This window comes from Planococcus citri, chromosome 5 (genome assembly GCF_950023065.1).
Source record: "Planococcus citri chromosome 5, ihPlaCitr1.1, whole genome shotgun sequence".
Lineage (NCBI taxonomy): Eukaryota > Metazoa > Arthropoda > Insecta > Hemiptera > Pseudococcidae > Planococcus > Planococcus citri.
The window spans coordinates 65,154,361-65,177,712 of record NC_088681.1 but is presented as its reverse complement, the minus strand read 5'-3'; the positions used below and the strand labels follow the sequence as shown (position 1 = coordinate 65,177,712).

Sequence of the window (23,352 nt, the reverse complement as noted above, 5' to 3'; positions counted from 1 at the left end):
TAAGGATCATTCCTAGCCCTTGTTTTCAAAAAAAAAGTGGCCCTGCTTACAAAATGGCGGCCATTTTGATTGACAGGTCAGCCAAAATCACAGGTTTTGCGTTCCAACATAGGACTGGCATGAGCATTTTTAAACCGTACAAAGGTAGGTCGAAAGAGCAGGCAAAAATTCATCACTTGTCAAAACTTCAGGTGCTAAAGTGCCTTTTTCGATTTTTGGTGAATTTTCAAAAATTAAATTTAGGCCAAAATGTGAGAAAAAATCAAAATTTTACCAAATTGACCTAGAAAGCTGTAATTTGGGACATAGCCTATTTTCGACCAGCCAAATCGATTGGAAACTGTTTCAACCCGTTTTGAGCAGTTCGGAAGCCTCCAGAAGTTTTTGAAACTCGAAATTCCCACAAAATTTCATCAAATGGAGTTGGAAAGCCAAAATTAATTCTCTAGTTCGCAGAGTGAATTTCGGCTTTCCAACTCCATTTGGTGGAATTTTGGGGAAATTTTCAAGTTTCAAAAATCTACTGGAGGCTCCAGTAATTTTCAAAAAATTGCTGGAGGCTCCAAAACGACTTGAAATTCACCTGCAGTCGACTTCAGAGCGTATTGAAATTAGTTTGCAGAATTAATTTCGGCTTTCCAACTCCATTTGATAAAATTTTGTGGGAATTTAAAGTTTCAAAAATCTACTGGAGGCTCTAGAAGTGCTCAAAACGGGTTGAAACAGTTTCCAATCGATTTGGCTGGTCGAAAATAGGGTGTACTCTAAATTTCAGCTTTCTAGGTCAGTTTGGTAAAATGCTGATTTTTTTCACACATTTTGGCCAAAATTTGATTTTTGAAAATTCACCAAAAATCGAAAAAGGCATTTTAGCACTTGAAGTTTTGACAGGCAAATTTTATACTAGTCCTATGTTGGAACGCAAAATCTGCGATTTCGGCTGACCTATCAATCAAAAAAATGGCCGCCATTTTATAAGTAGGGCCACTTTTTTTTTGAGGATAAGGGCTGGAAATGTTCCTTAGGACTCCCCCTTTAAGAAAAAAGTTGTCCCGGTGGATCGGCTGGGGGTGCAAGTGATCCTTATGCGGGCCTCAGGTTTTACACCATGCTCTTTCTAGAAATTTCGATTTCTTTTAAATTAGATGCGGACACCTCGAGTACCCTACTCTCATTGCCTACTCCGAATAGCACTTTTGAAAAATGTTGAACCCACGCTAGGTCATGTACTCACGATTTTTAGAATTTCTGAAGAAGTTTCATGCAGAAAATTAAAATTATGAGCAAACAATTCGCGAGAAATTCTAATATTTTAAACGATTTTTGGCTTGAAATTGGAACATGATAATGTGAAATTTTTTGAAAAACTGTTGTAAGACATATCAATACGAGTTAAACGTCAGCTTGAATTTTTTGAGCACTTTTGAAGAATTTAAAGCTGAAAAGTGGGTCATGATTTTTGGGATTTCTCAAAAAAGGGACACCATGACCAATCAAAACTGCTTGAAATACTGGCAGAAAATCTCAAAAAGAATTTGAGCGCTTTTGAAAAATTTTGAGCTTGAATTGGTACAGGATTTTTGGTATTTTTGAAAAAAATTTCGAGACATCGTGTGACCTATCAAAATGTGTTAAAATTTCGGCCAAAATTCAAAATTTTCTATAAAAATATTTTTTGAGCACTTTTCACAAATTTTGGTGCCCAAAAATTGGTCACGATTATTGGGATTTTTAAAAAAAGTACCCCAAGACCTTTTTAACATGAATTAGGTTTATTCGAGTATAAAATCAAAAATTTACTTCAAAACTTGTTTTCTGAGCATTTCTGAAAACTTGCACCTCTGTCTGTAAATGATTGACAGATTTGAATTGAAATCCAATCAGTGCTCAAAACATTCCTAATAAGCTCACGTACGGTTTGAGGTTATATTTCAGTTCTTATAAGGATGAAATTACCTTAAAATTTTCAATCAAGAAGTGCTAACACAATTTTCACATTCACATACTTGTCACAATAATACGCTTCGTGTTTCTTCGTCAATAATTTTTTAATAATAGAGGAGAAGGTACAAATATGGACCCCCTCTAGCTTTTTGGCTTTAAAGGGTAGAAAAAATTATCAAATTTTTTTTTCGAATATACCATTTGAAAGGCCAAAGACTCTAGTATATTGTGTAAAAAAAATTTTTTTTTGTTGAAAACTCTCGGAGAAATTTGAAATTTAGAAAAGTGACATAAAGTGGTACAAATATGGACTCGGGTACAAATATGGACCCCCTCAAAAAATGAATAAAAATTTCAAAAAATTTATTTAAAGATGTTTTTTGATGCTTTGGACTTGTCTTCTTTATTAATAACACTTTTCTCGGTATTCTAAAAACCATTGAATCAAAATTAGATGAAAAAAATTTAGGGGTCCATATTTATACCCATGCAAAAAATTGGCCAGGTTTATGAAAAATGAAAAAATCATGGTCCCATTTTCGACACTTTGGACTTGCCTTCTTTGTTAATAACACTTTTCTCGACATTCTAAAAAATATTGAATCAAAATTAGGTAAAAAAAATTTAGGGGTCCATATTTATACCCATGAAAAAAATCGGCGCAGTTTATGAAAAATGAAAAAAATTATGAAAATCAGTTCAGTTGAAGTACAGACAAATATGAAAGTATATTTTGAAAGTACACATTGTAAGCTACTTACTTCGCTAATAATTTTTTTTCCAAACTTCATTTGAAGTTGATGAATTACTGAATGGAAAACTTGTAAAATTTTCCATTGGGAAGAAAATAATGCGCAAAAAAAAACAATTGCTGATGAGAGACACCCAAGTTTGCATGGATCCAAAATAAGTACATGGATCATCGATACTACACTACTAGTATAATTTTTAGTACCCAGCATGACCGTAGCGCTAGTGGTTGTACACTTAACCATGGGGGGTCCATAATTGTACCTTTTCCTCTATGTAAGTACATATAATGAACATAAAAAACAAATTTTAAATAAAACCAAAAAAATAAATCGTGGTTAACAAATTATCAAACAGCTGATAAATTGTCATACCCACAAAAATGTTTAAACTTCAAAAAATTACAAAAAAATTTCGCAACTACGAAAAATACACAAAGCACACATGATAACTCAGACGAAAAACGCTTCAATATATCGTGGGTCTAGGTACGAAAGTTCACCAAAAAAAAAAAAAAAAAAAAAAAAAATGTTGAATTGGGCGAAAATCGATTTAAAAATCACAAATCATAGAAATGAATTGTAACGCGAGTATAATTTTTTAAAATTGCTACAAAAAAGGAAATGTTGGAAAACTCGATAGGTAGGTACTCATTTTTAAAAACATGGATTTGTTGAACATTTTTTTCAATGATTGGTGTTGATTTAAATTTGATATTTACTTATAGGTACCTATAGTCATTTCTGGTTTTTTTTTCATCAAAAACGATGATAACATGGGCTACAATCTCAAATTTTTTAGTCAATTCAGAAAATTTTATCAATTTTTTTACTATTTTCATAATATTCTACTAAATAAGTACATTCTCAATTTAGGATTATTCTTTAAAAAAATATAGCCTACAGACCAATAAATCTTAATTGATACCTATCTACTAATTTAGCTACTCAAGATAAGCGTAAGTGCCCATGTAATACGACGAAAGTATTCGATAGCATTACGTAGGTACTTTATTAAAGAATAAAGAATCGATAGAAAATAAAAATTGAACAAACCGTATAGAACTTAAATTTATTTTAAAAAGTCACAAATTCTATGATACGAGTTCTAGGGTCATCTTACTAGCTGCACTAAGAAGACGTACAGGTTAATTTGAATTCTCCAACGGCCTCATCACTTCCCAAACACCACAATAAAATCGAGTTGAACTTAGGCTTACGAAATAGATCACCATGGCCAGTCGCATTAGCACTCAAGTACTCTTTCAACGAATCAATCAAACTCTTCTTGACCTGCCTCAGAGCTTTTTTCGTTGAAACAAAGATCCGAATAAATTTGGTTAGCTTTTTCGAAGGAATTCCTTTGTCGCAAATAATACTCGATAAGCGCTTCAAAAAATAAGACGACAACACAAGCTCGTTTTTAAAATCGGCGGAAACATCTCGAACGAAATTATTAAATTCCTTTATTCCACAGACGATCTCACGACTCAGTCGACAATATTCATCCTGATTGAGAAAAACTGATCGCAGGATTTGTTCTTTGAAGTTTCTCGCTGATTGCAATTCGGGACAACAGAAACTCACACAGGCATTTAATTCGTCAAAATACGCTTCTATAAATAACGAAATGCAAATTCGAAGGGCAAATGGGCTGCTAATTATGAAGTTTTGTTTGAACTGAGTAATCTCATCTTCATTTTTAAGACACAATCGCATCATTCGTTGCAAATGTTTGGTTCGAACTGCTTCAATCAATGTTTCCCAGCAGTTGTGCCAGAACGAATGTCTTTCTTTGAGAGATGCATCTTGTAGAATAAGCAACAGGAACTCGACGTGTATCTGGTTCGAATGATGATCATATCCAATATCCATATTGCTTAACCATGCGCCATCGGATGAAATTAAACTAATCGTCGATTGTTTGAAATCAAGTGGAGAGTCGATCCATATTTCACGGCATAAATATTCCCAGTTTTCATAAGCGATCTCATCACGACCGTTAGTTTCATCTTCTATCAAATCAACGACCAGATCGCTAAATGTATACTTGTGCATGATGTTCTTTGACTTAATATACAACCAAAATCTTAAAAAGATTTTTTTATTGCGATGAAGATAGCGGAACAGAGAATAAAATGCGTGACCATTATTAAAGAATTGATCGAGCTGCCGATCATTCAGTTTTGGTAAAATGAATCTAATAAAATCTAATCGATTTAGTTGTTGAGGTCGTTCCAATTGTTTTTCAACGGGGATACGATTCCAAAAATACTCAAACGAAGGTCTATTATAAGGCATGCGCGCATCAAACATTCGCTCATCAACAGTAAGTTGAGTACGCCTGACCCAGGGTCTGATTGGATTTGGCACTTTACATAACTGATTCGTGAGACGGCAGATCCAGTAATACAACTGCGGGCATTCGTCAAAATTAATCAAATCTACCTTCATTTTTCCTGATACAGAAGGCCAAATTCTTTGGATATCGTCTTCGAAGAAATACGTACAGGCAATTTTAAACTTTAGCCCTGCGTTATTGAATCCTACAGAACGCATCATGCGTTCGGCTGTCCTCGTGTAATGAATGGAGCCGTCGTAGTCGCATACAAAATCGTCGAAATATTGTAAAATAGAGTTCTCGTGACTGTAACAATCGAATACTCGTTTATGATGTTCACGTAGCCAAGATAAGACAGAAGTCGCAAATTTATTAAAAAATTTGTTGATCGTCTTATGAATCGTGGAAGGTAAATCAGGAAGTTTTATTCCGGTATTTTCTATTCGTGAGCTTACTCGAAATTCTCTCAATTTTCCACTCGTGCGATATTCATTCGCTTCACGACGCCATATTTCGAGGCTAATGACCATCGCTGATAGTGCTTTTAGCGATACTGGAGTAGGATGAAGAATATCGTATACTTTCGGAGCTGCTTCAGTCATGTCTGTGTCTTGGCTTTGTCCAACTTCCATTGAACCTGATAATGTGACGATCGAATTAATTCTACGAGACAAACAGCTGATAGGCGAAGTGCATGGGCATTACAAGTATCTGTACTTCGAAATACAAAACCTGCCACCGAAATTTATTTTTATATTAGAGGAGAAGGTACAAATATGGACCTCCTCTAGCCTTTTTGCTTTAAAAAATATGGTAAAAATTATCAATATTTTTTTTCGAATATGTATATATAGGCTACTTACCATTCGAAAGGCCAAAGATTCTAGTAAGTATATGTATTGTGAACATTTTTTTTTTTTTAGGTTTTGAAAACTCACGGAGAAATTTGAAATTTAGAAAAGTGACTTGAAGTGTTACAAACATGGACCTCCTCAAAAAATGTCTAAAAAATGTAGAAAATTCATTCTACAAAAATTTACCTATTTAAAGATATTTTTCGACACTTTGGACTTGTCTTCTTTGTTAATAACACTTTTCTCAACATTCTAAAAAATACTGAATCAAAATTAGGTAAAAAAATTTAGGGGTCCATATTTTATAAGCATGCAAAAAATCGGCTCAGTTTATGAAAAATGAAAAAAATTATGAAAATCAGTTGAAGTAGAGACACGTATTATGATAGTATATTCTGAAAGTACGAATTGTAAGCTACTTACTCCGCTAATAATTTTTTTCCAAGCTGATGAATCACCAAATGAAAAACTTGTAAAATTTAAATTTTCCAAGGGGAAGAAATAAACACGATTTTTGAAAAAAAAAATACTGATAAGAGAAATTGAAGTTTGCACGCCTGCACGGATTCGAAATAAGTAACTCGATCGTCGATACAAGAACAATTTTTAGTACCAAGCGTGACCACAGCGTTAGTAGTTTTCTTTTCTCAGGAAGGAAGTGCCGAAGTGGGTCAAGTTGGAGTTGGGTTCATACTATTGTACCAGCGGCGGTGGTGGTGGCGGGGTCCATTCCATTAATCCATAATTGTACCTTCTTTCTCCTCTATGCATATTTTGTAATTTGATATATCATAATTCATGAATGCGGGCCGGCCCAGGACCAGGACCCAATGACCCAAAGGGCCAAAACCCAAAAAAGCCCCGATTATTTCCTTGAACTTGAAGCTCGAATGTCCAAGCCCCAAAACCTTAAAAATTGTAACCTATAAAGCTCTGGCCCAAAGCCCGAAACCTTTTTTTCTGAAAATCAAGCCCCAAACGTGAGACCCAAAACACCCAAAACGGCCAAAACCCAAACTGTGATCAAGGCTTTTCAGGGCTTGTGTAAATTTTCAATTTTGTAAATTATTTTTGTAATTAACGTTCTGTGCATCTCAAAAATCAAAAGTCAAAAAAGATGATTTTAGAAAAAAATTAAAAATTTACAACTTTAGCAAAAAGTTTAATATTTCAAGGGGCTTTTGGTACATTATTTATAATATTCTGTAGGTAGTTCATTGTTCTTTAAAAATTCCAAAAAAATGTAATTCTGATTTTAAAAAAAAAAACTGTTCTATTCAAATAATTTTGAAAAAAACAATCGGAATCTGCCCTTAAAATGTTTTTTTTTTCTTTTTTTTCAACAGAAAATCAAATAAGATTTTGCTTTGTTCTTCATTTAAATTGCAATTGAGACTTGAGAGGCTTCATGGAAAAGGCCATTGGTCAATTTTTTTTCACTGATTTTTATAAGTTCAAATGGACTTCATGTGTCGCACGAACAAAACACATTTTCAAATTTTTACCCCCTTTGGGGAGGTGCCGGGGGCCGATGATGGGGTCCAATCAAAAATCTGACGTCATATTCGTGTTCAGCGTTGCCGAAAACATACAAGGAATTCGATATATCACATGCTCCAGATTTTCATTTGAAAGTTTCACCCAAAATTGTGGGTGGGGGACGGGGGTGCTCCCCCTCCGTCAACGAGTCCCATCTCGAAACTTGAATATTTCGAAAAAGTATCAAAATGTACATCTATGGAAATTTTTTCAAAATGTTAAATGGTAGCTCCCACCTACAGCGCCATTTTAAAGTTTGAACATTCAAATTGAAAGTTCAACTTTTAACTTTTGAAAATTTCAAAATACTTAAAAAGTTCAAAATTAAATGCCCTTTCGAACTGTGAAATCAGTTTTGATCAAAATATCATAGTTTTGGAGAAATGGGCTGCTGAAGTTGAGTACCTCGAGACAATGTGAAAATAATGGAAGCCCCCCACCCGCCCCTTGAGGGAGCTGGGATCAAACTAATTGCGGGGTTCTTACTTACTGGATGGGTATATATTGTAAACAAAATTTGAGCGAAATCGAAAGACATGACTCAAAAAAAAAACGTTGGTTGAGTTGACATGGAATGACCAAAGTCGACTCAGAGCATTGTCATCAAAATCCAAAACCACTTTTACGAGAATATAAAGGTTACACGAAGGTGTGGGTTATCTTCAATATTGAAGGGGCAAAAATAACACTTTTGGGCGCGATTTTTGGAAAAAATTTAAACCTCACTTCCTGGGATTTTTTTACGAAAAACGAAGGTTTTTGTCAATTTTTGAAAAAACATTATTTGTATACCTGAAATTTTTTGCAAGAAGACAATCGGCAATTTTATTTAGCAAGAAGCATGACTTATTGGTAAATATGTATGTAGTACATATGAGCAAAAACAGGATACTTTTGAGCATTTCTGGCAAAAAAGCGAGACTTGCGATTTTCGGAGAAAAGGTAAAACTTTGTTTTTTTTTTTTGAAATTTTCGGGAAAACGGCGAGACTGGAGAGTAGATATGGGAAATTTCTAGCAACAAAGCGAGACTGTTGGGAAACTCCTTGGGGGAAAAATGTGAGATTTTTCAGCAATTTTGCTGAAGAGGGAGAGTTTCTGGCAAAATGAAAAATTCAAACTGTACCTATTTATTTAGCAAAAAAGCAGGACTTATTGTAATTACTGCCAAAAAAAATGATATTTTTTGGAATTTTTGTCCAAAAAGCAAGTTTTTTTTTCTATTTTGATTTTTAGTTGAACGTGATTTGCGGGGGGGGGGGGTGCATGTGTGAGATCTTTAGGAAATTGGGAAATACGAGTATTTTGATACGTAGAGGTGTCAGTTTTTTTGGTAGTGATTGCGAAATTAAAAAATTAAGAGAAGCTGCCGAAGACTTCACACATTTCATTATGGACACTTTTTTCTCTCGGAGGGTGATGTTCAGGGTCTGTGGCGGTTGACTTTGGGTTTATCATTCAATTAGAACTCATTTTTATCTCAATTTGCAATATAATGCACAGGCTGGACATCTGATAATCATTAATATCGTAAGAGAAGCATCTAATACTCAGTCAGGCATCATATCACACGATGGCAAAATAGAACAACTCATTTTCAAATTAATGTTTCATTTTAAAAATTCAAACGTTATTCAGAGAGATAATTTATAATAATAAAATGTAAAAATCGTTGACGATATCATGAAAATATAATCGTTTCGAAAATTATGTAATAATCAATTTCTTTGTAATCATAACATACACTACATCTGACAACCTTAAGTAGGTACATATTCAGAAAAAAAAATCAATCAAAATTATCAGCAAAGATTTTAAATTTCAATAGGATAATTAAAAAATATAGAGCAAAAAAATTTTTCAAGTTGATGACAGTTCAAACTTAAAAAATAAGCTAGACTTATCGAGAATAACTGCAACATAAAGATTACTCAAGATGCGACAATATCGTACTTGAAACTTGTAAAAAAATCAGCTCGCAATATTGTTGGAATAGCCATGCGAGTAACCAGAGAAATCGTGATTATAAAGTAAGATAAATACGTAGAAAATAAATGACAAAAAACTTACAGAAATAAAATGAAACATAGGTACTTATTGTGAAACAAATCGTAAAAATAGCAACAAAAAATTTGAAAATTCGTTCGAAATTTACTCTCAATAAAAATATTGAAAAATACAAAAATTACGGTGAAAATTAATTCAAAAAAAAAAAATCAAAACGTCATTGAAGTATTTTAAGTAAACAACATTCAATTTCAAAAACGAAAAAGTGAAAAACATTTTAAATTATGATATTCTATAAAAAGTACACAAAATTGTGTGTTTTAAAACCCAACATAATTTGAATCCACGGAAAAAATCACCATAGGTCAATTACATTCGCAGTCCCATACTCCTTCAACGAATCAATCACTCTCATCTTCTTCTGACTCGTCTGAGTTCGTCGGACTCGTCTGAGTCATCTTATCAGCCATGAAGTTCCGCTTGAACTGATTAATCTCATCTTGGTTCTTACAGCACAATCCCATTACCCGTTGCAAATCTTTACTTCGAAGCGGTTTTTTTAAGCAACTCCAGCAATTACGCAAGAATAAGTTTCTTTCTTTCAACGATGCATCTTGCAAAATAGTCAACAGCAAATCGACGTTGAATTTTTTACAATCATAATCACCGCAATCGTGAATCTTGATAGCTGCGATCCAGCTACTGTCCGATGAGATGACTTTAATCACCGATTGTTTTAAATTAAGCGGGGTATGCTTCCATATTTGGCAAGTCAAATATTCCCACTCTACTTCCTCCTCATCTTGAAACATACACATTATAAGGTTGGTAAAACTACTTTCCGTTATAATGTTCCTAATATGGAACCAAGTTCTCAAGACGCTCGATTCATCGCAATGAAGATTCAGAAACATGTAATACAACTCATCACCATTCCATCGATCACTGACGATTTCATCGATCTCCAGAGCATTCGCTTTTGGTAAAATGAATCTAACGAAATCATAACTATCTAGGCAGTCAAAAGCATGTTGCATTCGATCTTCAAGAGGTATACGATTCCAAAAATACTCTATCGAAGGTCCATTATAAGGCATGCACAGCCTAAACATTCTTTCATCGACAGTTTCACTCTCACAGGTTGGTATTTTATCTAACTTATTCGTGAGGCGACAAACCCAGTAATATACTGCCGGGCATTTGTCAAAATCGATCAGATCTACGTTCATGTTAGCTGATACAGATGGCCAAATTCGTCTTACATCCTCTTCGAAGAAATACAAACAAGCGACTGTAAACTTCATTTCCGAACTGAATCCTTCCCAACGCAGCATACGTTCGGCTGTCCTCGCGTAATCAATTGAGCCATCATAATCGAGCACATAATCATCGAAATCGTTTGAACGTTCCCAACAAAATACTTTTATATCATGATCTTTTATCCAAGATAACATCGATTCCAAAAATCTTGATAAAACTTTCTCGATCATCTGGTAAATCATGGAAGGCAAATAGGGTAGCCTTTTTTTAAGTCCGGTATCTTCTAGCTTGTAAAAAGGTTCAAACTTTCCCAATTTTCTACTTTTGCGATATTCAAGTCGCCATAATTCTAGACTAATGGCGATTGTTGATAGTTGTTTCAGCGAAGCTGGACTCGGGTGGATAATATCGTACACTTCTGACGTGACTTCGGCCATTTTCAGTTCTAGATGTTGTTCAACTTCCATTTGAACCTAGAATTGTTAGAACCGTGTTAATGATACGAGAAGAAAAGGTGATGACGACCATGGAAATAATAATATGAATGTGTACAAGCACAAAATCTGGCACACACTAAGTATTCTAAATTTAATAAATTGCTTTGCACACGGTTTCATTTCATTTTTCAAAAAATTCATAAGCTTAAGCAGGGTCATTCCACGTCAATTGGACCAAGAAGTGATAGGGGGGTTCGGCGATTGTTTTGAAATTTTTCCTGTGGAAAGACCTTCCGAAGGGATGACCAATGGCGCAAATCGCAGCCCTCTAGCGCTTTTTTAAAGGCAGCCAGGGGATATCAAAGTTTTCAGTGAACCTAAAATATCATCCATTTCAGGAGTGGATTACTCGACAACCGCGGTATCTACCAAAATGGAACATTTTCCCATAGTTAGGGGTTTTGGAAGGCTTTTTGGTGATATCATAAAAATCAGTGTTGCCATTTTTTTTCGAACAAAAAATTAGCTCAAAAAGTTTCAAAACGTAGTTTTCATATCGTTTCGACTCTCAAAAATTCTGAAAAAAATCTATTATGGACAACTTTTCATGCTAAACAACATATTAAAAAATTAGAATGGTATCATGTTGCAAAGTTGATTTGAAAAAATTTTAAGTTTGCGAAAAAATGGGATTTTTTGATTTAAAACATGAAAAAAAGTTTCGATAGGTGAAGTTGACCCATTTGATCCCTATTTTTACGTATCTGTTGAAAAAGTTGAAAAAACTCTTTCCCTCGATGAAATGAACTCCTCACAAAAAAATCAAAATTCGAAAAGATTCAAAAAATGAACGAATTTTTATTTTTTTTGTTGTGAGTGTGATTATTTTTATCAACTTTTTCATGAAATACGTCAGAAAGAGGTCAAAATAAGACAACTGAATAAATTTAAACTTTCTTTGATGTTTGAAATTGAAAATTGAATTTTTTCGAATTTTGATTTTTTTGTGAGGACTTCATTTCATCGAAGGAAAGGGTTTTTTCAACTTTTTCAACAGATACGTAAAAATAGGGGTTAAATGGGTCAACTTCTCCTGTAAAAACTTTTTTTCATGTTTTAAATCAAAAAATCGCATTTTTTCGCAAACTTTCAATTTTATCAAATCAACTTTGCAACATGTTACCATTCTAATTTTTTAATATGTTGTTCAGCATGAAAAGTTGTCCATAATATATTTTTTTCAGAATTTTTGAGAGTCGTAACGATATGAAAACTACGTTTTGGAACTTTTTGAGCTAATTTTTTGTTCGAAAAAAAGTGGCAACACTGATTTTTATGATATCACCAAAAAGCCTTTCAAAAACCCCAACTATAGGAAATTAGGAAAATGTTCCATTTTGGTAGATACTGCGGTTGTCGAGTAATCCACAGTCCACTACTAAAATGGATGATATTTTAGGTTCACTGAAAACTTTGACACCCCCTGGCTGCCTTCAAAAATGGGCTAGAGGGCTGCGATTTGCGCCATTGGCCATCCCTTCGGAAGGTCTTTCCACAGGAAAAATTTCAAAACAATCGCCGAACCCTCCTACCACTTCCCAGCAGCGAGGCTATTTAGGAAATTCATTAGTCTAATTATTTTCAGGGAGTCCCACAAAATCTCAAGACCAGAGAGAAGGATCTTGAAATAAATATCTACTACATCCTCCCTCGCTAAAATATACCACGGTTACAAAATTACCAGAATAAAATTTCAAAATTTTTCAATTTTTAAGATACTTGATCAAAAATATCCAGAAAACGACGAAAACACATCATGATAATTACAACAATAAAAATAATCAAGCTACTACGTACCTACGAGTATTATAAATAATAAGCTTACATATAATGGAACGTTCAAACAAATTCGGCAGAAAACTTTTCAAACTGATCGAAACAAAAAATTTCAGCGGCTTAGGTTCATTTTTCGATTTTCGATGAGATTTTATATGTAATAATCAAATTTGAGCCAAAAAATCCAGGGGAAAAAATCAGAACTTCACTATTTCTCCATAAAATGCTGAAAATTGGTATGTAGGTATTCTATTTTGGACTCTATGAATCGATTAGGAAAAGGCTCGAGTTCTTTTCTGCAGTTCTGGGTCTCCAGCAGATTTTAGAAAGTTGATGTTTCCACAGTGATTTAGCCTTGTTTGCGATTCAATTATTATAACACGAGGATTATTATGGATTTCTTTATTTGGGTTTCGAATTCGCGATTTTTGGAATTTTAGAAAAAATGTCACGCAACCAATCAAAATTATAAGTTGAAAATTCGCGAAAAATTAAAATATTTCAACACCGAAAAACATGATTAAGGATATTTTTAAAAAACTGTTTAAGACCTATCAAAACGAGTTAAAATTTTGCTTAAAATTCAACCATTTCGAAAAAAAAATATTTTTGAACATTTTTTGAAGAATTTACAACTTAAAAGTGGGTCACGATTTTCGGAATTTTTCAAAATGGAGTCGCAAGACCCGTCAAAAGTTCAAAAGTGTTTAAAATTCCGGCAGAAGATCTAAAAAAGAATTTGAACACTTTTGAAAAATTTTAAGCTCGAATTGATTCAGGAATTTTTGAAACGAAATATTTCGTGAAATTAAAGTACTTATTCTTAGCGGTTTTTTTCAAACAGCATTATGCAACCCATCAAAATGGATTGCAATTTTGGCAGAAAATAATCTATCCAAATTTTTTTTGAGCTTTTCTGAAAATTTTCTAGCTCAAATCTTCGCCACGTTTTTTCGGGATTTTTGAAAAAAGTGCCACGCGACTTTTCAATATAGATTAGAGATTACTATTCAACGTATTTATGGGCCTAAAATCAACATTTTCTTTCGAAAGTTTTTCTGAACGAGAGTAAGTAAGTATTTTTGGAAAATTTACACCTTTTGAATTAACATATTTGAATCAAAATCTAATCAGTTCTCAAAACATTCATATTATTTATTGAATGAGATCAGTGTATTACATATTTTATGTGTCATACTGGACTTGGTCATTCGACGCGAAATCGACGGATTTTTGCACGAGGGTTCTTCGATTTTTTTTTCAAAATCAGACCATGTTTAGAGGTCATCAAACGATGACGAATGACGGAAACCAGACATTTCTTCGACTTTCGGCAATTTCGGAGAACTTTGAAGCCCTACAGGTCCGCCAAAAAAATCGAAAAAATGTCCGGTTTGCGTCATTCGTCATTGTTTGATGACCTCTACACATGATCTGATTTTGAAAGAAATCGAAGATACACCTCCCCTCTAGGTACACCTCAATTCGATATGAACGTGTATTCAAATAAACATACATAAAAAGATAATGAAAAGGCGTGAAAAATCATAAAACAGACGAACGAAATCTCTACTGAAATTATACATATAACACCATATGAATAAAAATTTCCCGATCATAGATTAAAATTATACAGACGATGAGATGAATCACTGAACATTCGAAACAAATTTAGTTTTTACTAGGTTTTTACCCTTCCCCCTTGAGGAAATCCTTACGTCGTCATGCAATAAGAACCAAGCCTCATCATCACCACAACCGATCTTACGATATTATATCTCCTATATTAATATTAGGTAAAAACTAAAGCATTTAGAATAAAAATATATATACGTGAGTACATACCTCAACACTGAAAATTTTTTGACGAAAAATATCCACAAGATGCGAACAGGAACAACGAACAATTTCATACGTTACACGTGTTACACGATACAAGAAAAGTCTGTACTTGAAATAGTACGAGTAAAATGCACCGATTTAAATATCAAAACGAAAATTTACGTCAACCGAAGACAAAACTCAAGTATTGTTCGAAAGATACGCACGAGAAACGGCATTAATTTGACATTTTGCACTTGAGCACTGCAACAACCATTCTTTACGATTCTGTGAAGGAAGACTGACCGACTGACGACAACAAAATGCTCCACAGGTCGCTACAGGTTTAAACCGGTTCGGTTCTCAGTTCTTTTCAAGTAAGCAGAAATACATACACGATAACGCAGCCATTGCTGCTAATTTCCCAGAATTCATTCTCCACTGTTCTGACCAACAGCAACAGATGAAAAACACTACTGAACTCTAATTTGGCGGGAATTTTTGCATCGCAAGAAATTCAGTTAGCTTTCTCTAATTTGTGGTAGTAAAATGTCAAAAAATATATTTTTTGGATTTTAGCAATTGCCCAATGAGGGTGGAGAGGGATGCCTGAAAACGTCCAAGCCCAACTTCTTAAGGATTTTGAAAAAGGGTCACGCCACAAACAAAATTAGTATACATAATGCAGAATTCGCGAAAAATTCTAATACAGGTAAGCATCGAAAAAAAAATGTTTCTAGAGCAATTTTGAACAATTTCGGGCCCAAAATTGACAGATAGTGTTTTGAATTTTGAACAAGGGTCAGACGACCTATCAAAATTGGTTGAAAATAGTGATTTTTTTGGAATCTTCTGGCAAAAAAGCAAAACATTTGAGTACTTAATTTTTGAGGAAAAAAAACCACAATTTCTATCAGATTAGTCGAAAAGGCAGTTCAGGTAATTTTTGATAAAAAACGAAAATTTTGGACAAAATTAGATATTTTTTGGCAATTTCTGGCAAACAAACAAGCAAAACATTCGAGTACTTAATTTTTGGGAAAAAAAACACAATTTCTAACGGCTTAGTCGAAAAGGCAAAATTTTGTGGAAATTTTTGAGAAAAAACGAAAATTTTGGACAATTTTGAACGAAAAGCAAGGCTTTTTGAAAATTATTGTGCTCGCAAAAAGCGATTTTTTTTGGCAACTTCTGGCAAAAAAGCGAAACATTTGAGTACTTAATTTTTGAAAAAAAACCACAATTTTTAACAGATTAGTCGAAAAGGCAGAATTTTCTGGTAATTTTTGAGAAAAAACGACAATTTTGGACAAAAGCAATGCTTTTTGAAAATTATTGTGCTCGCAAAAAGCAATATTTTTTGGCAATTTCTGGCAAAAAAACGAGACTTGCGATTTTCGGAGAAAAAGGTAAAACTTTGTTTTTTTTTGAAATTTTCGGGAAAATGGCGAGACTGGACAGTAGATATGGGAAATTTCTAGCAACAAAGCGAGGCTGTTGGGAAATTCTTGGAAAAGAAAAATGTGACATTTTTCAGAAATTTTGCTGAAGAGGGAGAATTTTTGGCAAAAAGAAAAATTCAAACTGTACCTATGTATTTATTTAGCAAAAAGCAGGACTGATTGTAATTACTGCCAAAAAAAATGTTACTTTTTTGCAATTTTTGTCCAAAAAGCAAGTTTTTTTCTATTTTTAATTTTTAGTTAAACGTGATTGAGATCTTTAGGAAATTAAGAAATACGAGTATTTTGAAACGTAGAGGCGACAGTTTCTTGGTGACGATTACGAAATTAAAAAATTAAGAAAAGTAGCCGAAGACTTCTCACATTTTATTGTGGACACATTTTTTTCTCTCGGAGGGTAATGTTCAGAGCCTGGGGAAGTTGACTTTGGGTGCATTATTCAATTAGAACTAGTTTTTGTCTCAATTTGCAATAGAATGCACAAGCTGGACATCTGGTAATCATTGATCTTGTAAGAGAAGCATCTAATACTCAGTCAGGCATCATATCACATGATAGCAAAAAAAAAAACAACTCATCTTCAATTGTTTCATTTCAAAATTTCAAACGTTCAGAGGGATAATTTCTAATAATAAATGTAAAAATCGTTGACGATATCATAAAAATATAATTATTTCGAAAATTATGTAATAATCAATTTCTTCGTAATCATAACATTTAAGATAGGTATCTGACAACCTTAAGTATAGATATTCAGAAAAAGAGTATATCAATATTATCAGCAAAAAAAATTTCTAAGTTGATGACAATTCAAACTTAAAAAATAAGCTAGACTTATCGAGAATAACTGCAACATAAAAATGACTCAAGATGAGGAAATACTTATCAATACCAGAGAAATCGTGATTAAAAAGTTACCCAAGTTAAATACGTAGAAAATAAATGACAAAAAGCTTACAGAAATAAATGAAACATAGGGCTAGGTACTTATTGTGAAACGAATCGTAAAAATAGCGACAAAAATTTTGAAAATTCGTTCGAAATTTATTCTTTAGGTATAAAAATATTGGAAAATACAAAAATTGCGGTGAAAATTAATTCAAAAAAAAAAAAAATCAAAACGTCATTAAAGTATTTCAAGTACATAGCATTCAATTTAAAAAACGAAAAAGAGAAAAACATTTTAAATTATGATATTCCATAAAAAAAATACCTACACAAAATTGTGTGTTTTAAAACCTAACATGAGTTGAATACAAAGGGAAAAAATCGCCATTTCTCATTATTTGTATAACGACGGTTAATTGCATTCGTAGTCCCATACTGCTTCAATGAATCAATCACTCTCATCTTCGTCTGAGTCATCTCCGCTATCAGCCATGAACTGATTAATCTCATCTCGGTTCTTACAGCACAATCTCATTACCCGTTGCAAATCTTCACTTCGAAGTGGTTTTTTAAAGCAACTCCAGCAATTACGCAAGAATAAGTTTCTTTCTTTCAACGATGCATCTTGCAAAATAGTCAATAGCAACTCGACGTTAATTTTTTTACAATCTTCATCACCGCAATCGTGAATCTTGATAGCTGCGAACCAGCTACTGTCCGATGAGATGACTTTAATCACCGATTGTTTTAAATTAAGCGGGGTATGCTTCCATATTTGGCAAGTCAAATATTCCCACTTTTCCTGTGCAAAACCATCGAAATCGTCCTCTTCATCTTGAAACATACACATTATAAGTTTGGTAAAACTACTTTCCGTTATAATATTCCTAATATGGAACCAAGTTCGCAAGACGGTCGATTCATCGCCATGAAGATGCAGCAGAAACACGATATACAAGTAATCACCATCCCATCGATCATTGACGATTTCATCGATCTCAAGAACATTCGCTTTTGGTAAAATGAATCTAACGAAATCATAAGTATCTAGGCAGTCAACAGCATGTTGCATTCGATCTTCAAGAGGTATACGATTCCAAAAATACTCGACCGAAGGTCTATTTCGAACCATGCTGGCCCCAAGCATTCTTTCATCGACAGTTCCACCTTCCCAGGTTGGTATTTTATCTAACTTATTCGTGAGGCGACAAACCCAGTAATATACTGCCGGGCATTTGTCAAAATCGATCAAATCTACGTTCATGTTAGCTGATACAGATGGCCAAATTCGTCTTACATCCTCTTCGAAGAAATACATACAAGCGACTGTAAACTTCATTTCCGAACTGAATCCTTCCCAACGCAGCATACGTTCGGCTGTCCTCGCGTAATCAATTGAGCCATCATAATCGAGCACATAATCATCGAAATCGTTTGAACCTTCCCAACAAAATACTTTTATATCATGATCTTTCACCCACGATAACAACGATTGCTCAAATCTTGATAAAACTTTTTCGATCGTCTGGTAAATCACGGAAGGCAAATCGGGAAGCATTTTTTTTAGCCAGGTATTTCGTCTTTCTAGCGTGTAATAAGGGTCAAACTTTTCCAATTTTCCTTTTATGCGATATTCATTCACTTTACGTCGCCATACTTCCAGGCTAACGGAGATTGCTGATAGTTGTTTTAGCGAAACTGGTCTCGGGTGGATAATATCGTACACTTCTGACGTGACTTCGGCCACTTCCAGTTCTAGATGTTGTTCAACTTCCATTTGAACCTAGAATTGTAAGGACCGTGTTAATGATATGAAAAGAAAAGGTGATGACAAACATGGAAATAATAATATGAATATGTACAAGTACAAAATCTGGCACACACTATTCAAAATTTAATAAATTGCTTTGCACGCGGTTTCATTGATTTTTTCAAAAAATTCATAAGCTTTCACCTATCATCATACCAAGCAACGAGGCTGTTTAGGAAATTCATTAATCATTTTCAGGGTGTCCTAGTGTCCCATAAAATCTCAAGACTAGAAAGAATGATCTTGGAATGAATATCTACAACCTATTTCCTCGCCAAAAAAGATCACGGTCATAAAACTATCGGAATAAAATTTCAAAAATTCTAAATTTTTAAAGAACTTGATCAAAAAATCCAGTAAACGATGAAAACACATCAAGATAATAAAACAACGAAAATAATCAAGCTATCACCATTAATACATTTAAGTAGGTACGCATAATGAATTATAATGGAACGTGTTCCAACAAATTCTTCAATCCTTTCGACAGAAAACTTTTCAAACTGATTGAAACTAAATCAGGTTCATTTTTCGATTTTCAATGAGATTTCAAAAAAATCAAATTTGTGCCAAAGAAATCAAAACTTGGATCACTATTTCAGTATTTCTCCATTAAATGCTGAAATTAGGTATGTATTCTATTTTGGACTCTACGAATCGATTTAGGAAAAGGCTCGAGTTGTCTTTAGCAGTTCTGGTCTCCAGCAGATTTTTGAAAGTTTGTATATCCACGATAACGATATAAGTAAAAGAGTTCGCTCTACGACCATTGAACTAAAGTTTGAAAAACGACTCGCAATAAGGCGCAGATGAACTTTAAGGTCTCACCCACCTTCAATTTCCCTTCAATTTCCAGTAAAACGAACTTAATTATGAAGAATTACTCTGTCAAAATGAGTTGAAATTGCGCGAGAGAATTAGAATAGGTACTTCGACGAAGGTTTTTTCCATTAATATTGAAGAATTTTGAGGCCAGAATAGGGTAAGTAATGATTTTCGGGTAACGATTTTTGAAAAAGTGTCATGTCACATCAAAATGGGTAAAAATTTCGTTAGAAACCAAATATTTCAACGAAAACGTGAAACATTTTACAGGTACCCTAAAATAAGTAATTTCAATGTCATGTATCCTGTTCAACTGACTTGAAATTTCGGCAGAAAATCAACATTTTCTATCTATGTTTTGTGCATTTTTTAAAAATTTTAAACCCACCACACTGGGTTTCTAACTTGCGATTTTTGGAATTTTTGAAAAAATGTCGTCACGCAACCAATCAAAATTATAGGTTAAAAATTCGCGAAAAATTCTAATAATTTCAACCGGGATTTTTTAAAAGTATGCTACAAATGGAACCTGATTATGGATATTTAAAAAAAAATGACCTGTTATAAGACCTATCAAAATTAGTTATTTTGCTTAAAATTCAACCATTTCGAAAAAAATATTTTTGAACATTTTTTGAGGAGTTTACAGCTTAAAAGTGGGTCATAATTTTCCGGATTTTTCAAAATGGAGTCGCATGACCCGTCAAAAGTTCAAAACTGCTTAAAATTCCGCCAGAAGATCTAAAAAACATATAAAAAATTTCAAAGCTTGAATTGGTTCAGGATTTTTTGAATTTTTGAAGTAATACTCGTACATAATCAAGGATACCGACTAAAGCGTTTATAATAGAATAGGTACATAACTACTTACCTCCACAGTGACAAATTTTTGACGCAAAATATCCACAGGATGGGTACAACGAACAATTTCAAACGTTACACGTGTTACACGATACGATTAAAATACAAAAGTCTGTACTTAAAATGCACCGATTTAAATACCAATTAACGAAAATTTACGTCAACCAACGACAATCGTTCGCAAGATACAGGATGATACACGAGATGATGAGAAACGACACTCATATAGCATTTGCACTGGAGTACTGCTAAAAATCAAGATCAAGTATTTCAACAACTGTTCAGTATTCACTAACGACTATGTGAAGGACTGAAGGAAGACTGACGACAACAAAATCCTTCAAAGTTCGCCACAGGTCTACACCGGTTCGGTTCGGTTCGTTTCAAGTACGCAGAAATATTACATGATAACGCAGCCATTGCTGCTGCTAATTTCCCAGAATTCCTTCTCTACTGTTCCGACCAACAGCAACAGATAAAAAACACTACTGAATTCCAATTTAGCGAGAATTTTTGCTTCCCAGAAATTCAATTAGCTTTCTCTAATTTGTAGTTGTGAAATGTCCAAAAATATACTGTTTGGATTTTCACAATCGTCCCATGAGGGATGAGAAGGGCGCCTGAAAACGTCCAAGCCTAACTTCTTAAGGATTTTGAAAAAAGGGCTGACGACCTATCAAAAGTATTGTTGAAAATAGTGATATTTTTTGACAACTTCTGGCAAAAAAGCGAAACTTTTGAGTAAGTACCTAATTTTTGAAAAAAAACACAATTTCTAACAGATTATAGTCAAAAAGGCAGAATTTGTAGGTAATTTTTGAGGAGAAACGAGAATTTTCGACAATTTTGAACAAAAAGCAAAGCTTTTTGAAAATTTATGTGCTCGCAAAAAGCGATACTTTTTGGCTATTTCTGGGGGAAAAATAGATTTTTTGGGTACAGGCTTATAGAGCGGGAAAATAACGTAAAAAAGCAGCGGCAAAAAGGAAAAAATTGGCACATCAATTTTTTCTTCGGGAATGTGTTCGGATGGACCCTCTGAACCACCAAAAAAAAGCCGACTCTCCTATCTCCGGAGGAAAATTTTTTAGGGGGCTGAAACCGGTTCCGATTCACGTTTTTTGCGTTTTACTCCGTAAATATTAGGTTTTTGAGAAAAACTACCATGACGAAAAATGTTCCCCTTTGAATTCTCGACAATTTGATGCTACGCTCAATACCCATTGCTCAAGGGGGGTGTCCAAAAAAAGGGGTGGAAAGAGTAGGTGTTTCAAAAAAGGTCAGTCCAATAAATTAATCAAAATTACCACTTAAAATCATTCGTTTTGGCTCAAATTTTTTTTACAAAGTCTACTCACCCAACTACTAATCAAACTATCATTGGTTTGTCTTCAACCCTCCTCGAGGGTTCGTGAGGGTTGCTTGATTTTTCAAGTAACACACTACCGAATCATATATTTGAAAAACAAATCTGGACGTGCGATATATCGAATAGTATGTTTTCGAGGTCACTGAATACGAATATGAACTCATTTTTTGCATACAACCCCTCAAAGCCCCTCTGTGCCCCAAAATGGGGGTCAAAATTTTGAAAAATCGTGAAAAGTAGAGTGATATATCGAATGGTACGTTTTCGAGGTCGCCGAGTGCGAATATGAACTTATTTTTTGGGTCCCACCCCCCAATGTCCCTCTGTGCCCCAAAATGAGGGTGAAAATGTAGAAAAATCGTGAAAAGTCGAGTGATATATCGAATTGCATGTTTTAAAAGTCGCTGAGCACGAATATGACCTTATTTTTTGGGCCCAACCCCGCACAGCTCCCAACTGCCCCAAAAAAGGTCAAAATTTTGAAAAAATGTGAAAAGTCGAGTGACATATTGAATGGTATGTTTTCGAAATCGCTGAGTACGAATATGAACTTATTTTTTGCCTACAGTCCCTCAAAGCCCCTCTGTGCCCCAAAATGAGGGTCAAAATTTTGATAACTCGTGAAAAGTCGACTGATATATCGAATGGTATGTTTTTTTTAAAAAAACACGAACTACGAACTACTAATTTTCGATGTTTTCTTTCAAAATTTTGTCCTTAATTTTGAGGCACAGAGGGGCTTTGAGGGAATGTAGGCAAAAAATAAGTTCATATTCGTACTCAGCGATTTCGAAAACATACAATTCAATATGTCACTCGACTTTTCACATTTTTTCAAAATTTTGACCTTTTTTGGGGCAGTTGGGAGCTGTGCGGGGTTGGGCCCAAAAAATAAGGTCATATTCGTGCTCAGCGACTTTTAAAACATGCAATTCGATATATCACTCGACTTTTCACGATTTTTCTACATTTTCACCCTAATTTTGGGGCACAGAGGGACATTGGGGGGTGGGACCCAAAAAATAAGTTCATATTCGCACTCGGCAACCTCGAAAACGTACCATTCGATATATCACTCGACTTTTCACGATTTTTCAAAATTTTGACCCCCATTTTGGGGCACAGAGGGGCTTTGAGGGGTTGTATGCAAAAAATGAGTTCATATTCGTATTCAGTGACCTCGAAAACATACTATTCGATATATCGCACGTCCAGATTTGTTTTTCAAATATATGATTCGGTAGTGTGTTACTTGAAAAATCAAGCAACCCTCACGAACCCTCGAGGAGGGTTGAAGACAAACCAATGATAGTTTGATTAGTAGTTGGGTGAGTAGACTTTGTAAAAAA

General features: G+C 34.1%; 2 protein-coding genes across 8 annotated transcripts in view; both read right to left on the bottom strand.

Moving 5' to 3' along the window:
• Positions 1-23,352, bottom strand: part of LOC135847739 (uncharacterized) — a 138,872-nt gene that overhangs the window by 52,406 nt on the left and 63,114 nt on the right. Inside the window, exons 1-2 of one of the 7 annotated variants that reach the window (XM_065367432.1) lie at positions 6,312-6,462; positions 3,442-5,671 (exon numbers count right to left, since the gene is read on the bottom strand). The exons of 5 other annotated variants lie outside the window; for them this stretch is intronic. In XM_065367432.1, coding sequence (XP_065223504.1) covers positions 3,825-5,666 — 1,842 coding nt within the window. In that variant the 5' untranslated portion in view covers positions 5,667-5,671; positions 6,312-6,462 and the 3' untranslated portion in view covers positions 3,442-3,824. Of the gene's footprint in view, positions 1-3,441; positions 5,672-6,311; positions 6,463-23,352 lie in introns of those variants that run through there. One more of the 7 variants, XM_065367426.1, reaches the window with a different exon arrangement.
• On the bottom strand, positions 9,122-14,860 carry LOC135848714 (uncharacterized). The gene is made up of 2 exons (XM_065368679.1): positions 14,812-14,860; positions 9,122-11,166 (listed from the first exon to the last, which is right to left on the bottom strand). The coding sequence occupies exon 2, from the start codon at positions 11,158-11,160 to the stop codon at positions 9,835-9,837; it is 1,326 nt and encodes a 441-aa protein (XP_065224751.1). The 5' UTR covers positions 11,161-11,166; positions 14,812-14,860; the 3' UTR covers positions 9,122-9,834.